The sequence below is a fragment of the Dreissena polymorpha genome, chromosome 5 (genome assembly GCF_020536995.1).
Source record: "Dreissena polymorpha isolate Duluth1 chromosome 5, UMN_Dpol_1.0, whole genome shotgun sequence".
Classification (NCBI taxonomy): domain Eukaryota; kingdom Metazoa; phylum Mollusca; class Bivalvia; order Myida; family Dreissenidae; genus Dreissena; species Dreissena polymorpha.
In genome coordinates this window covers 24,768,098-24,782,008 of record NC_068359.1, presented here as the reverse complement: position 1 = coordinate 24,782,008, position 13,911 = coordinate 24,768,098, and the positions used below count along the sequence as shown (strand labels likewise).

The following is a 13,911-nucleotide window of genomic DNA, read 5'->3' as shown; positions in this document are numbered from 1 at the left end:
GTGCAATTGAAAATGTTATGCCGGTAACTATTGGATCGAATTATATCCTACTCGCATTCTATACATAGATGGTGACGTCACTACGTTATTGTGGTAGGGTGTGGGTCTATTGTCACTCGAATAAACCGGTTAAGACAGCCGCCATGTTTGCTTATATAAATAATTCTTCTCTGTTGGATACTTATTAAATCATCTGCGGTCGTTGGAAGACTTCGTAAATTTTCCTTTACACATTTTTTAAGCGCCATACAATCACTGATCGATTAGGATTTAAAAGCGATTATGGAGTACATTGCGATACTAGTGGCTGTTATTTGCCTGTTTGTCGTTACCGGTAAGTAAAGTGGTATTTTTTCTTGGCAATGCACAGGAGTTTGAAATTCTATCCATAAAGCTAATCTAATGGCTAAATTAAAAAATACCCATCATTGACGAACCATCTTTCGAACCTCTTAATTTTTGACACGTCAATTTGACTCAAATATAATATTGAAAGTAGTGAAACATATTTATAAGTACTTTATTTGATTAAGAACTTGTTTCTTCATGGCTGGCAACTGTAATTGCTATGTAAATCCTCTTTTGAAAACAGATTTTTTCAAGTTTCCAGAACCACTATATCGTCACCTTAGCGCAAAAGGTTTAGGTCAAGAAAGGCCGAAAACCTAAAACACCGCATACCAAAAAGGCCGAATACCAAAAAGGCCTTACCAAAAAGGCCTCAAAGGGTACCAAAAAGGCCAAAAAAATGAACCAAAAAGGCCTTAAAGCAATTATTGGTATTTTAGTATGTTATACATTTACTTCTACTTCTACAAGCAAACATTTACAGACAATATACAGTCACACTGACAAAATACAACATAATTACATAATAATATTGTGAAACATGTGAAATCTATTTTTTATTAAATAAAGTGGAGAAAGACATAAAACATGTATGAAGTTTTTTTTTCGTTATTACAAAATAAACATGTCTGCAAATAATTGAAAATAGGGTATGACATAAAACATGAATTAAGTTTTTATTTTCTTAATTACAAAATATACATAATTTCAATTAATTTCAATTACTTGATAATATTGTTTAACATGTGAATTCTATGTTCTATTAAATCAAAATGGAGTACGACATAAAACATGTATGAACTTTTTTTTATTTTCTTTATAACAAAAAAAAATACAACGAAAATTACATAGAATATACAGTCAACGTGACAAAATACAACAGATTTTAAACTACATAAAAAATTTACATGTGCATTACTCCAGCACAACACCGTGCACTTGACCGACCTTGGCCAGGAACTCGGAGGTGGTGCATTGTTCGCCTCATACTTGTCACATAAATTAGAGATCGAAAGCGGTCGTTATAATAAGATACTACGCGAAAATAGAAAATGTAAGTTTTGCAATGGACACGCTATAGAAAACGAGTATCACTTTTTACTTGTTTGTCCTCTGTAAAGAGAAATTAGAAAGGAACATTTAAAACCATATTTTCAAAGGTGGCCAACGTTAAATAAATTTGACATTCTAATGCTTATAAAAAGACATTATAAAGTTTGCTAAATATATTTGTAATTCTAATGAAATGCGTAATAATATAGAGAATCAGTTATAACTTTTAATAATATAACATAGAATAAAGCATTTTTATTTCTTTCGGTTTAAGTCTTCCGAATTTAATGGATCTAATTTTATATCGTTAAAAGTTAAGAAACTATTTTAAAATGCGCAAGTAATTATCACTAGTTGCCAGTTAGTGTCATTTTACGCCATATGTGGGCTTTCTACTAATCCGTTATCATAACAGATGCCGCAAACAGTGAATGACTCTTAACATTTCGATACCCGATCTGATTAGCGAGAGGTTTTTTTGTACATGCAAATTCTTTCAACTTCTTATATTTTAAACATTGCAAAAAATAGTTTAAGAGGAAATTAATAATATATAATAATATATTATAGCTTAATTATATATGTTAATATTAAATATTTGTCTTTTAGCAGTAATTAATCCATATGCGTATATTTTATTTTATTTATTTTATTGTTTTACATAGTAATTAAAAATAACTTTGTACAATATATTGCGTATGTTACTTTTTTTACGACATAGACTATGTTATAAGATTATAACAATGCTTCTTTTCCTTACACATTGTAAATGTGTTATATCGGATTTAAATGAAACAGGGTTGGCATATTGACCGGTCAATTGAGTATTGACCGGGCCGGCGGTCAATACCCGGTTAAAACCGGTCAATACTGGTCATTACTGGTCATTATTGGTCAATACTGGTCGATTGAAAAGTGTAGAATTTAAACATCGCAAAGGAAGACTTTAAGCTATTCTATATTAAATCAATCATTATTCTGTAATTGATAAACTTTTTTGAGTTTTTTATTGTAAAAAAAAATCTTTAAAGCTGTAAACAATTACTTCTTAATTATTTATGGAAACGACCTAGAATACATAAGGACTAAGGCAATATCTTTATCTCAGTGTATCACATCTGTAACTAAAGTATTATTACTACATGTATTGTAGTAACCATAGTATGTCACTGATCTATTGATAGATCTATTTGATAAGCAGATGGACAAACAGAACTGTTGTGCTTTACAGGGTCATAAACCTGGCCCCTTAGCCTTAATTGGTAATAAAATGCATGCAGTGTTATGTCTCTGATATTGACAATGAAGCAAATCTGCCCTAATATGCTATTTCAATTCACTCACACAGAAGGAGATAACTTGCCATTAATTTTATAGTTACTTCTAACTTGTCTCCTTTCTGTATTAAGAGGGGTTTTTTTCCTTTCATATTTAAAAGATCAATTGGTCTTCAAATGAATAAGCAATCAACGTTCTTGATTTTGCCAACAAATAATGTTTTCCAGTTGTGGGTCTACTCTAGACGTTTCTTTTCAATTATTTTTTTCTTTTAGTAATTATTTCTTATGTTTTTTATTGTATATCAATGGAAAATAAAATATTTTTTTCACTATTTTGTTTAAAAAGTCCTTAAAGAAATCTAGGTAAGAATACATGACAAGTAAGGGTCGTGTCAAAAAGGTGCCATTTAAGGCCCTATTATCAGTTTTGGGTGCCCCAACCTGTATAGGTGAGAAGACTGTGAGAAGATCGTGGGGACAGTGGGCATGAGGAACAACTCATACACAGTAATTGACAGGTTCTTGTTGAATCAAGCACAGAATTCTCTGAACATTCATAATTAATTAGAATTGAAAAAAAGTTCAATCAACTAGAAAATCCAATTGACCAACTTTGACTAATTTGCAAAATTTTGAGAGATTGGCCTACAAATTGCATGAACAGTTATAAAATAGTGGGTATTAATATCTTAAGACATTATTGACAACATGTCTGTTAAATTGATATTATCAATATTGTTAAATTAAGCATGGAATATTCATCAAAATTGGGGGTAAAGTTCAATCGACCAGTATTGACCAGTAATGACCACTTCGGGAGTATTGACCGGGGCGGTTTAACCGTTAAAAACCGCCGGTTAAAACCGGGGGCGGTCAATTAGTGCCAACCCTGAAATAAAATGTTTGCGATGTTTCAATCGGTTACACCAGTCTCACTCTACTGCATGCTGTCGGGGCGCGCATTCTATACAAGGATAGGAGGCCATACCACAACACTCACACAATGTCAACACACAAACAATCAACACTCGTAAAGAAATACGTATAATTTGCACGATTTAAAAACATTATTTTAAACGCCAAATAAAGTCCAGTGTACAACACCTTCATTACTCATTTGTTACACATTACGATGCAAACAGGAAGTTCAAAGAAAAATATAATTTTCTTAAACGGATAATTCCTACGTGCTAATTGGCGATAATTATTCCGACTTTGATTACACAAATAACGGCTTTTAATTAAAAAACTGAAACATCTATTACTCAATGAAAAATATTGTGAATAACGAACAATTCATACAGTATGCGATAATTCGCGACACTTTTGCAGACTTTGCTTATAAAATTAAAGGCTTTTAAGTAGACTAATAAAAAAAGTTATGACAATTTAATAGATATGATAATTATATTCAGCATATTCTTGCTTCAAATTAGCAGTGCAAATTTATTTTGAGTCGAATCTTTTTCTCAATTAAAAAGAGCGCGAAAATTATGCAGCATGTACAATGTCGCGTGACGAGCCAGTTTGTATATTGTGCTATGCAGATGACCTTGTGTTGATTGCGGAAAACGAGCAAGATTTGCAATGCATGTTAGATGTATTAAGCCAATGGTGTACCTCGAATAGTATGGTGGTCAATGCAAATAAAAGTAACATTGTGCATTTCAGGCCAAACTCTGTGCCCAGATCTGAATTCAACTTCAAATGTGGTGTTCATGGATTAACTTATGTTGACAAATACTCCTATTTAGGTTTATTACTATCAGAACATTTGGACTTTAGTATTTCTGCCAAATCTGTTGCACAGAGTGCTAGTAGAGCACTTGGCTTACTTATTGCTAGATATAAAAGTATGGGTGGTATGTCATTTGCAGTTTATAGCAAGATGTACAATTCTACAGTGTGGCCAGTTATCTCATATGCATCAGCTATATGGGGCATACGGACATATGCATGTATAAATGCTGTTGAAAATAGGGCCCTACGCTTCTTTATGGGTGTTGGTAAATATACTCCATCAGCTGCATTAGCCGATGATATGGGATGGCAACCACCTCCAGTTAAACAGTACAAACATGTTTGTAATTTGTGGCATAGATTTGGTAGTATGAATATGAACCGGGTCAATAGGAAGGTTTTTCAGTGGACTGTTAATACTGCTGGAGTTAAGTGTAAGAACTGGGTGTTCAGTGTGAAAATGATGTTTAAAGATTTGAATCTTGAAGAATTCTGTATTTATCCAGCTACTGTGTCTAAACAAACTTTTAGTGACAAGGTTGATAGTGCTATGTTCTGTAAGTTTAAAAGTGATTGGAAAGATACTGTATTACAACCAAATGCAATAAGAGGGAATGGCAGAAACAAGCTAAGAACCTATTGTCAATTCAAGAATGAATATTGTACAGAAGAGTATTGTAAGATGATATTACCATATAGACATCGTTCTGCTTTTGCTAAATTTAGATGTGGGGTAGCCCCAATTATGTTGGAAATTGGGCGTTATGCTAATGTGCCTGTTGAAAATAGATTCTGCCCTAACTGTACAACTTGTGTTGAATCAGAAACTCATGTTATGCTATACTGTCCACTTTATTCTGATATCAGGACCTCTCTTTTTGAAAAATGTCATACCATTACTGATTTTAACTCTATGTCAGATATAGAAAAGATGGTAGTTTTATTCTCCAACAAATTATTGATAAGAGATACTGCCAAAGCCTGCTATAATATTTTAATGACCAGAAATGCTTATTTGTATAGATAGGTTACACATTCTATATGGCATTTTAGTTTGTAGATTCTATCAATTATTTGTAGATAACATAAACAAACTACATTTTTGTACAATAAGGGAATAGGACCTTTGATTGTTGCTTTAAATTATTCCAACATGACACTCTGGAAGTAAATATCTTAACTAATACTTTTAAATTCTACACACAGGTTTCATGAGATTATTTTTATATTGAAACTATCAAAGGTCTCAATATTCCACTTATGCAATATTGTTTTATTGTTTTATAATCCATGTTTTATAATTTTAACATATTTGGTTAACTTTTAACTGAGGCATAGTAATTGTGTTCTTGACTACTGTTATGTCTCTTATAAATCCATTATATGATTGGCACTGTAACTGATATGAATACTTTTATTGTTGTATATACTTGTACAGTGATGAGACAGAAATAAAGATAGAATATAATATGTATTGAGCGTTTTAACAAGCACACAACACGTCAGGAGACTGACGCATGTTCAGAGGCAATATTTCATCAAATCTATAAATAGTCACTTAAAATTTATTTGATACTATAGAAAAATGGCAAGGTTTGTGTTAAAGAAATAATTGAGAGCTTTTATCGTAAATATTTACCAGAAAGTGATTTATAAAAACGGAATAAACGGGATTATCGGGTAATAAATAGAAACTTAAAAAGTAGTAAGTATACAGAAATAGAGTCGGCTTGAAACGGATGTATACAGTAATAAAGTTTGCTTCAAACGGATGTATTGGGGAATCGTTCGAGTCGGGATTTTACTTTCTGTGCGGGAAAGTTTTAAAACAATTAAACAATATAAAAAATTATATATATTTTTAAATGACTGGGGGATTTTCTTTCAGAGTCATAGCGCACCAAATGACGTCTTTTGACGCTTTTTCTCTTTGAGTTATAACGCACCACAGAACGTGAATTGACACGTTAAATTAAAAAAAAAAATCAACGTCGGAAGGGGACACCCCTCCCGAAACACCCCTATCAGCCCCGTGGCGCCTGACAAAAATCCTGTGGAAAGCACTGAAATTGTATTCTTGATTTTTTACAGGAGATTTTTAGTTCAAATGTTTAAATTTATCAATATAAAGCATTTAAAGCATATACTGACAAGCTTCAATACATGCCAAAATCTGTTGGACGGCCCCTTTAACGTGCTTGACAAGTCTATTTCGTTCCTTTAGACAACACGAAATTACAACTAAGTCAACAACGTTTACATTTTCAAATAAGAAACATTATGATTAAAACGTTCACATTTAATAAACACAACCATTTATGAGTTCTACAGTAGTTTATATACGTACTTCTTAGAACTATTTTCGAGTCCCCGTACCTGACACTTTTTGTCAAAACAATCAATTTTCACAAAACAAATTACATAAACTGCCTTTTGCTTTTGCTACAAGCAATTGGCTGTTGAAAGTGGTGTCAAAAAACGTGTAATGGGCATCTTCAAGTTTAAACTGCCTTATGTTTTTGCTGCAAGCAGTTGTCTCTTGGATTTCACGTACAAACTGTTCGAATTCAACATCTTCTGCGTCATCTCTTAACGGCCACTTAAACAAATCTCCTTTCCCTTGAGTTTCCTCCACTGTCGCCTCCTGTTTATCATCATCAACCTTGAGAAGTTTCCCTGGGTTGAAGATATCATCCAAATGTACAAGATAGTATGCGTCTTCAGTGCTTCAGCTAGGATTTGAATAGGGCAGGGGGGGGGGGGCTTTTTGTCAAAAGGGAACTTTCAACGCGCAGTATTTTGTCAAAAGTGGACTTTTAAGTGCGCTTGCGTCTCTGGAATGCTTCCTGTTGCTGCTGCATGTTCATTTATATGTTTTTAATAATTGTTAAAATATATTGTTCCCATTATTATGAAACCATTCAATGTCTACAATGAGGAATAAATTAATAACAATGTAATAAGAGATTCATTACGAGTAATTATCATAATTTAATGTAAAAAAAAAATTAACAAAAATAAAAGGCAGGGAGGAGAGGGGGTCCTAAGAAGGGCAGGGCGGAGATTCGGAGGAGCACCCTTCAATTTAGACTTAGCTGAAGCACTGGTCTTTGACTGGTTTTATCAATCGGGATTCATTTTTATCTTAGACTTTGGGCAACACATTGTCATCTGCGATATGTGAAGAGCAATTTCTGTCTGCGCACATTTCAGGTATGTTTAGCTTCTGTACTTTTTTCTGTTTTCATCGACATTTCCTTCATGATCTATCAACTTCCGTTTAAGTGAACATTCGAGTAGGCTGGCTTCGTTACTTACATTGTGTTTTTCTGGTACAGTGTCTATTTTCCAGTGTCCACAGTATTCGCCTTTTGAACAGGCTTCACAGTAACATGAGACCTTGGCGGTATATAACTGATTGTGTGCTGCAAATAATGCATGCAACTTTATGGTTCCAGAAACAGAATTCGGGTTTTTCATCTCGAGTTCTTTGGCTGTGGTTTCATACTCAGTTCCATTATAAAACACAGTCATACTCGATGCTTTCATGTCAGGGACTAGTTTTTTTCAAGATCGTGACCACTACTGTGGAATTATGGTTTGTGACATCAGAAACAAAAATCAAATTCTTGTGATTCAGCTCTTCTTTTTTATAGTAAGCAACTACCGGGTGCAGTGTAACTCCTGTGCTGTTCCAATGAGCGCTTTGAACTTCGTCGGCGTTGCTGCATGTGAAATTTTCTGCAAAATCCATATGGTTCAATATTTCATTTCTTGGCAAGTTGGCTTTTAGATTTCTTATGGCAGTATATTGCGTCTTTACCTTAGAAACATGCTGTAAGAAATCTTGGAACTGCAGTTGTGTATGTTTGATTATACTCTTCTTTTGTGTTCTTGGATTTAACTTTTTTTCATTTTCTTCTTCCCCTCTACTTCTACGCGTTTAACTCCTCAAACTCGACTTCTGTGTCATCCTGTATTTTATTGGTTAGCATATCTGTCATGTCCTGTTCAGATACTTTCTTGCTAACCGTTTCTGGGTTTGGTGAAATATCAATTCCTACAGAGCGAATGCTTTTAAATTTCATAGCGAATTTTTAATGTTTGCTGCATGAACATGTATTTCAGGTTATCAGCTTTGTCAAAAGTATATAGTCAGGATGCAGGCAACAAAAAAACGATTTTGATACCTTGGTATTTGGGGTTTTAGCACAGAACTCATGTCGCTCCATGAAGTTGATCACCTTTTGATTCTTTCTCTTTCCAGGACCTTTCTTCTCTTTAGAATAGCCATCAATGCCTTTGCAGTGGCCCGTCTTAGTACTTTTCTCGAAATCCCTGTTTCTTTACTTAGCGTGGAAATACATTTGTACTTCTTAAGGATATTGCCGCTCACAAAACTTGCAATTGCATAGCCTGAAAGGACTTTCAGGCCTGGTTACAAGCAGACTATTCCGCAGGCTAAATATAACAGTCTAATGATGCATTCTACAAAGATTTGCCCTGTGAATGATAACCAAATTGTTACTGTTGTTTTTACTCTCAGCTACAATAATGATCAAATTTATGCTGGATATATTTGCCTGTAGTGTTTTGTAAGATATCATGGTATTTTGCAACAAAATTTAAGAAGAAAACTTGAGCTTTTATCTACTTAAAGTTAAAAAGTGCAATAAAATTCTCCAGTTTTATCAAAAGTGTATGTGGGCTAATCAGTAGCCTTTTTATATATCAATACTTATATACTGGGAGTGTGACAGTATAATCCAAGATAATAGTACTGTCAACTTCAGCCAAGGTTAAGCCATTACATTGTAATGATTCATCAATATAGAAGAAAAAGCCATGTAGTAAAAGATGTCTTGTTTGTCTCATTGGTTAAACTTTTTGTCATTCAAATTTGACAAATTGTATTCAACTCACATTAAATAATATATAGCCAGTATACTGTATCAATGTATGGTGATGTCATACTCATCAATTTGTGCCCGTTCCAATGAAATTATTTTTCTGAAGTTTACAAATTAAATTTCGATGCTTTTTGTTACAAATATAATTATGTTAAATGAAATACCAGTGTAATATTATTGTTTAAAGTTGATTAATAAATTATTAAACAATACATGTGTTTTTTTCAGTAATATGCAAGATGTTTCTTAAAAAATGAAAAAATATTCATTTCATCTTAAAAAGATTCATAATGCTATGCATGACAGAACCCCGGTGCTCATAATTTTGCTTCCTACATCAAAATCGGTGTAAACATTATTTTGTTTTTTAATATCCTTAAACATTTTATTCTTAATTTTACAAGGAATTCAGTAAATTGTTTGATTTTAAACCATAAAACCTTACCTTATTCAGTTACATGTATTGCACAAAGCAAGTCCAGTGCAATATAGGAATAAGTGCACTTGTTACAGTATTGCACTAAAAATATCTGAGTGTCAAATGAGGTTATGTGCAAATTCGTCAAATATAATATAACTTGGTAGCAATACACTGAAATACATTTTATCTAATATATTTTAGTTTTAAAACTGTATAAAAATGTTAACAGTGTTAATATCAAAGCTCAGTCTTTTATAACAATCAGTTTTTTTATTCTGCTGTAAAATTTTGAAATATGGACTTATCACTGTTTTACACTAAGGTGACGATATCATGTAAAACTACCAATGCCTCCCAAGCAACGGAAACCTGCTTTCGAACCCTTCAGTGTACAACATTTAAAATAAATAAGTCACATGTTTTGTCCATGGTTACGTGACTTATTGCAGCAGCCGAAATGTGTAAATTGTCAAGCAAAGTTGAGAACAAAAATTAGACCATGTTTTTATAGTATTTTTAAGGAAAATCTTTATATATGTAAAAAGCATTAAGAAATACAGTGATTATTACGTGTTTTGTGATTAATCTACTAATTCTATCGGTTTTTGACGTATTTTCGTCGATTTGCAGCTACGCCCGAGTCGGCGTAAACAAATAACTTATACACAAACAAGGGTGATGTAGTGCGCATGCGTGAATGCGCATGAAATGTAAACAAATAAGGGTTCAAAAAGAGGAGATGTTCGAAAAGAGGTACTTTTAACGATATTATATAGTATAACACTAGCGATACAGCCTACAGGAGTTAAACGCAGCAGACCCCGGACCCGCCCATTTTATAGTAAACAAGGGAAATTACTGGAAAAACAGGGTACCCTACATCGACCCATGGAATAATAATCAAAACGCCGGTGAAAGAAACTACGAACACTGCTAACCGTGAACTGCCTTCCTCTTAATTCACAATTATTCAACACTTTCCGCTCATCGTCGGATCCATTGCGTGTTGTTGTTGTTTTTTAGGCTAGATTGCACTCTACCGGTACGCAGTTGTTTACCACTATCGACAAAGCGGGGGTTTGGGGGCGGTAGCTCCCGATACTAGGGAAATATATTTTTATCAACGTTTCGGCTTACGCCTTTATCAGAATAATACAAATAATAACAGAAAGCGGATGTTACGTCATTGACTTAACGTACATTAAAATGCGGGAAAATGTACGTCAATAAAATGAACGTTATTTAAATAAAGCTTAACTTTCGGATTCAAGAATACACAATTTCCTATAAAATTATATTATTTTTTTTTATTAAGAGTTCGTAGTTTCTTTCACCGGCCTTTTGATTATTATACCATGGGTCAATGTAGGGTACCCTGTTTTTCCAGTAATTTCCCTTATTTACTGGAAAATGGGCGGGTCCGGGGTCTGCTGCGTTTCATTCCTGTAGTCTTACACTATATAGGGGTATTATTTTTATTTAGCCATTACATTAGCTTAATGGATAGAATTTCAAACTCATGTGGACAATTGTTATTTAATATGTTAACTTAAACCGATAGATTGAATTTAGTATATGTAATTTTATAGATTAAATAAAAGAGAATCAAATGACCCATGGTCTGAAATGTTACAGAGTAAAATCAGTGATCGTTTATCAACATTGAGTAACGACGAAAAAAATCCAAAGTTTGAAGGTTTTTGACCACGTAACCTATGTTTAGAAGCTTTTAAACGTAATTATTATTTATTTTTTTATTTTTAGTTTTCTTTACATAAACGATTAATTTTATAAAATGTGACATTGGAACAAAAACAAAGAAAAACGACCGTGAATCTTACTTTGCGTAAACGGGTAGGTGGGGTGTGTGTGGTTAATTTAGCCACTCGACGAATAATTTATGATTACGTTTTCTTGTAACAGCCCCAGTTGTTATATGGAAATAGTTCATATTGTATATATGTATGTGATTTTCTGTAGTGATGTTTATATTATTGGCTAAGGTCGTACTTTTTAATGATTATTTTTTATTGCAAATTTTTATTCTGTCGGAGAATCTGAAGCATCTATCGAGTAAGTAAATTCTTGGAGAAAATCTTTCTTTTGCTATAATAAAATGCATTTAAAACTGCTTGGAAATGCAATATAGAAGGGTATGAAAATATTTAAAATCAATTTTCGTCCGCGGGGGGGGGGGGGGGGGGGAGTTCGCTCACCTGGTCCCCCTAAGAGGGCGCTGCTCCTTTACCAGACCCCCGGCTTGTTTTCAGGACTGGTAATCTGGTCCTGTTATGCCCCTGAAAATCCAGTCTGCAAGGGTCATTTTCAGCGGTTTTCTATTTTTTTAAGTAAAGCAAAATATTTATTTTAAGATAACAATTCTCAACACTGATACACAATTATTCACACATCTATTTAATATAATACTTATTGCAATTTAACTGCAGCGAGGCAGCAAAGTTACAAATAATTGTATCAGTTATAATATACAGTATAAATACTTTTAAACACGTTACACAGTTTTGCAATAAACAATGCTGTTATTGGGTAAAGTAAATAGTATTTTTTGTTTTCAACATATATAGTTCTGAACACCTTAAACGCCTTATATATCTCTATAGCGCTCGAATTCCTATCTGGCAGTTAGTAAATTAATCGTACGTTAATTTTCGTGTGAATCCCTACTTTACAGTTCCCGCGTCGGGTCTTACCTGCTACGTGTGCGATTCGGTAACCTACCCTAATTCATGTGACGTAGAAAACTTCGACCCAAGCAAGCATGCGCAGACCACCACCACCACCGTACTCCATCCCCCCGACACCGGAAAGACATGCGTGTACTGCACAAAGGGGTACTACCACAACCCATATACGGGCGTTTACAGTAAGTGATATGATGTCATCTTTCAAATTGACATTGTTCTCTTTGGAAATTGCTTCGTTGTAAATGAACCATCCTGATCTTCAAGTTGTAAACTACGTAATAACGACGGACAATATACACATTTGTTACGTTTTCATCACATTCATGCATAGAAGTCCGCTATTTACACATCTGATAGACAGTCATTGAATTCTGACAAAACATGAAACGATTTCTGATTTTCAAAGCAACTTTTATTGAACACCTCTTAACAAAGAATAGTATGATATGGTATATTTCTATAATAGTCGATAGTTATATTTATCTAAATTATCTTATCTATACAATATAAGCATCGGTCTGGGAAAACTGGGCTTAATGCATGTTCGTTAAGTGTCGTATCAGATAAGCCTAAACAGCGATGCCACCTCCTGCTTGTATGGTATTTTTTGTTAAAAGGAAGTGTCTTCGTAGCGAAAATCAAAATTGGGCGGAAAGTTTCGTCCCTGATTAATCTGTGTGGACTGCACAGACTCATTTGAGACGACACTTTACGCACATGCTTGAAGAATGCGGCTAATATTAAAATGATGTCATCTGCTAAGGTTATGCACGTGGTTGTGAGAATTCCCCACGAGGCGTCGGATGTCTGAAGGACGCTTGCTCCTGTACGACTGACCTCTGCAACAGTGCTGTAACCATGTCATCAAACGCACATGCATTCCTAGCACTCGTAGCATTTGGGGCCGTCACCTATTTGATGAATTAAAGAGCCTTATGATAGCAGAGATCGATCTTCTTTACAACGAACAAGTTGTTATGCTTTTTATGTGAGTTTCGTGACTCAATTCGTAGATATAGTATGCATTTCTTTTGTATTACTTATATGTGTGACATATTCGTGAAGACACACTGTGTGATGCTTGTTTCGAAGTGTTTTGTAAACATTTAATGTTTGTACCAATTCTACGACATGTTTGTGTTAATCTGTATACTAATGCTTAATTACTTAATGCATGTAACATATTTAAATTGTAAGTTTACCTTAAATGAGCATAACTTTATTTGTGTAGCCTTTATCATGACCATCTAATAATAAGTCATGGCCGTCATCATGATGCGTTTTTCAATACTCACTCGAATATAATCGTGGATAAAAATGTTATATGCCCCAGATCGAATGATTGGGGTTATATTGTTTTTGGTCTGTCTGTCTGTCTGTCTGTCTGGTTAAAAAATTTCAATATTGAATAACTTTTGCAATATTGAAGACAGCAACTTGATATTTGGCATGCA

At 33.7% G+C, this 13,911-nt stretch overlaps 1 protein-coding gene across 1 annotated transcript; it reads left to right on the top strand.

Annotated features, from left to right (window-relative positions):
- The first annotated feature begins 225 nt into the window (after positions 1–225).
- On the top strand, positions 226–13,384 carry LOC127831106 (uncharacterized). The gene is made up of 3 exons (XM_052356097.1): positions 226–334; positions 12,445–12,636; positions 13,221–13,384. The coding sequence occupies exons 1-3, from the start codon at positions 283–285 to the stop codon at positions 13,382–13,384; spliced, it is 408 nt and encodes a 135-aa protein (XP_052212057.1). The 5' UTR covers positions 226–282.
- Positions 13,385–13,911: the final 527 nt, after the last annotated feature.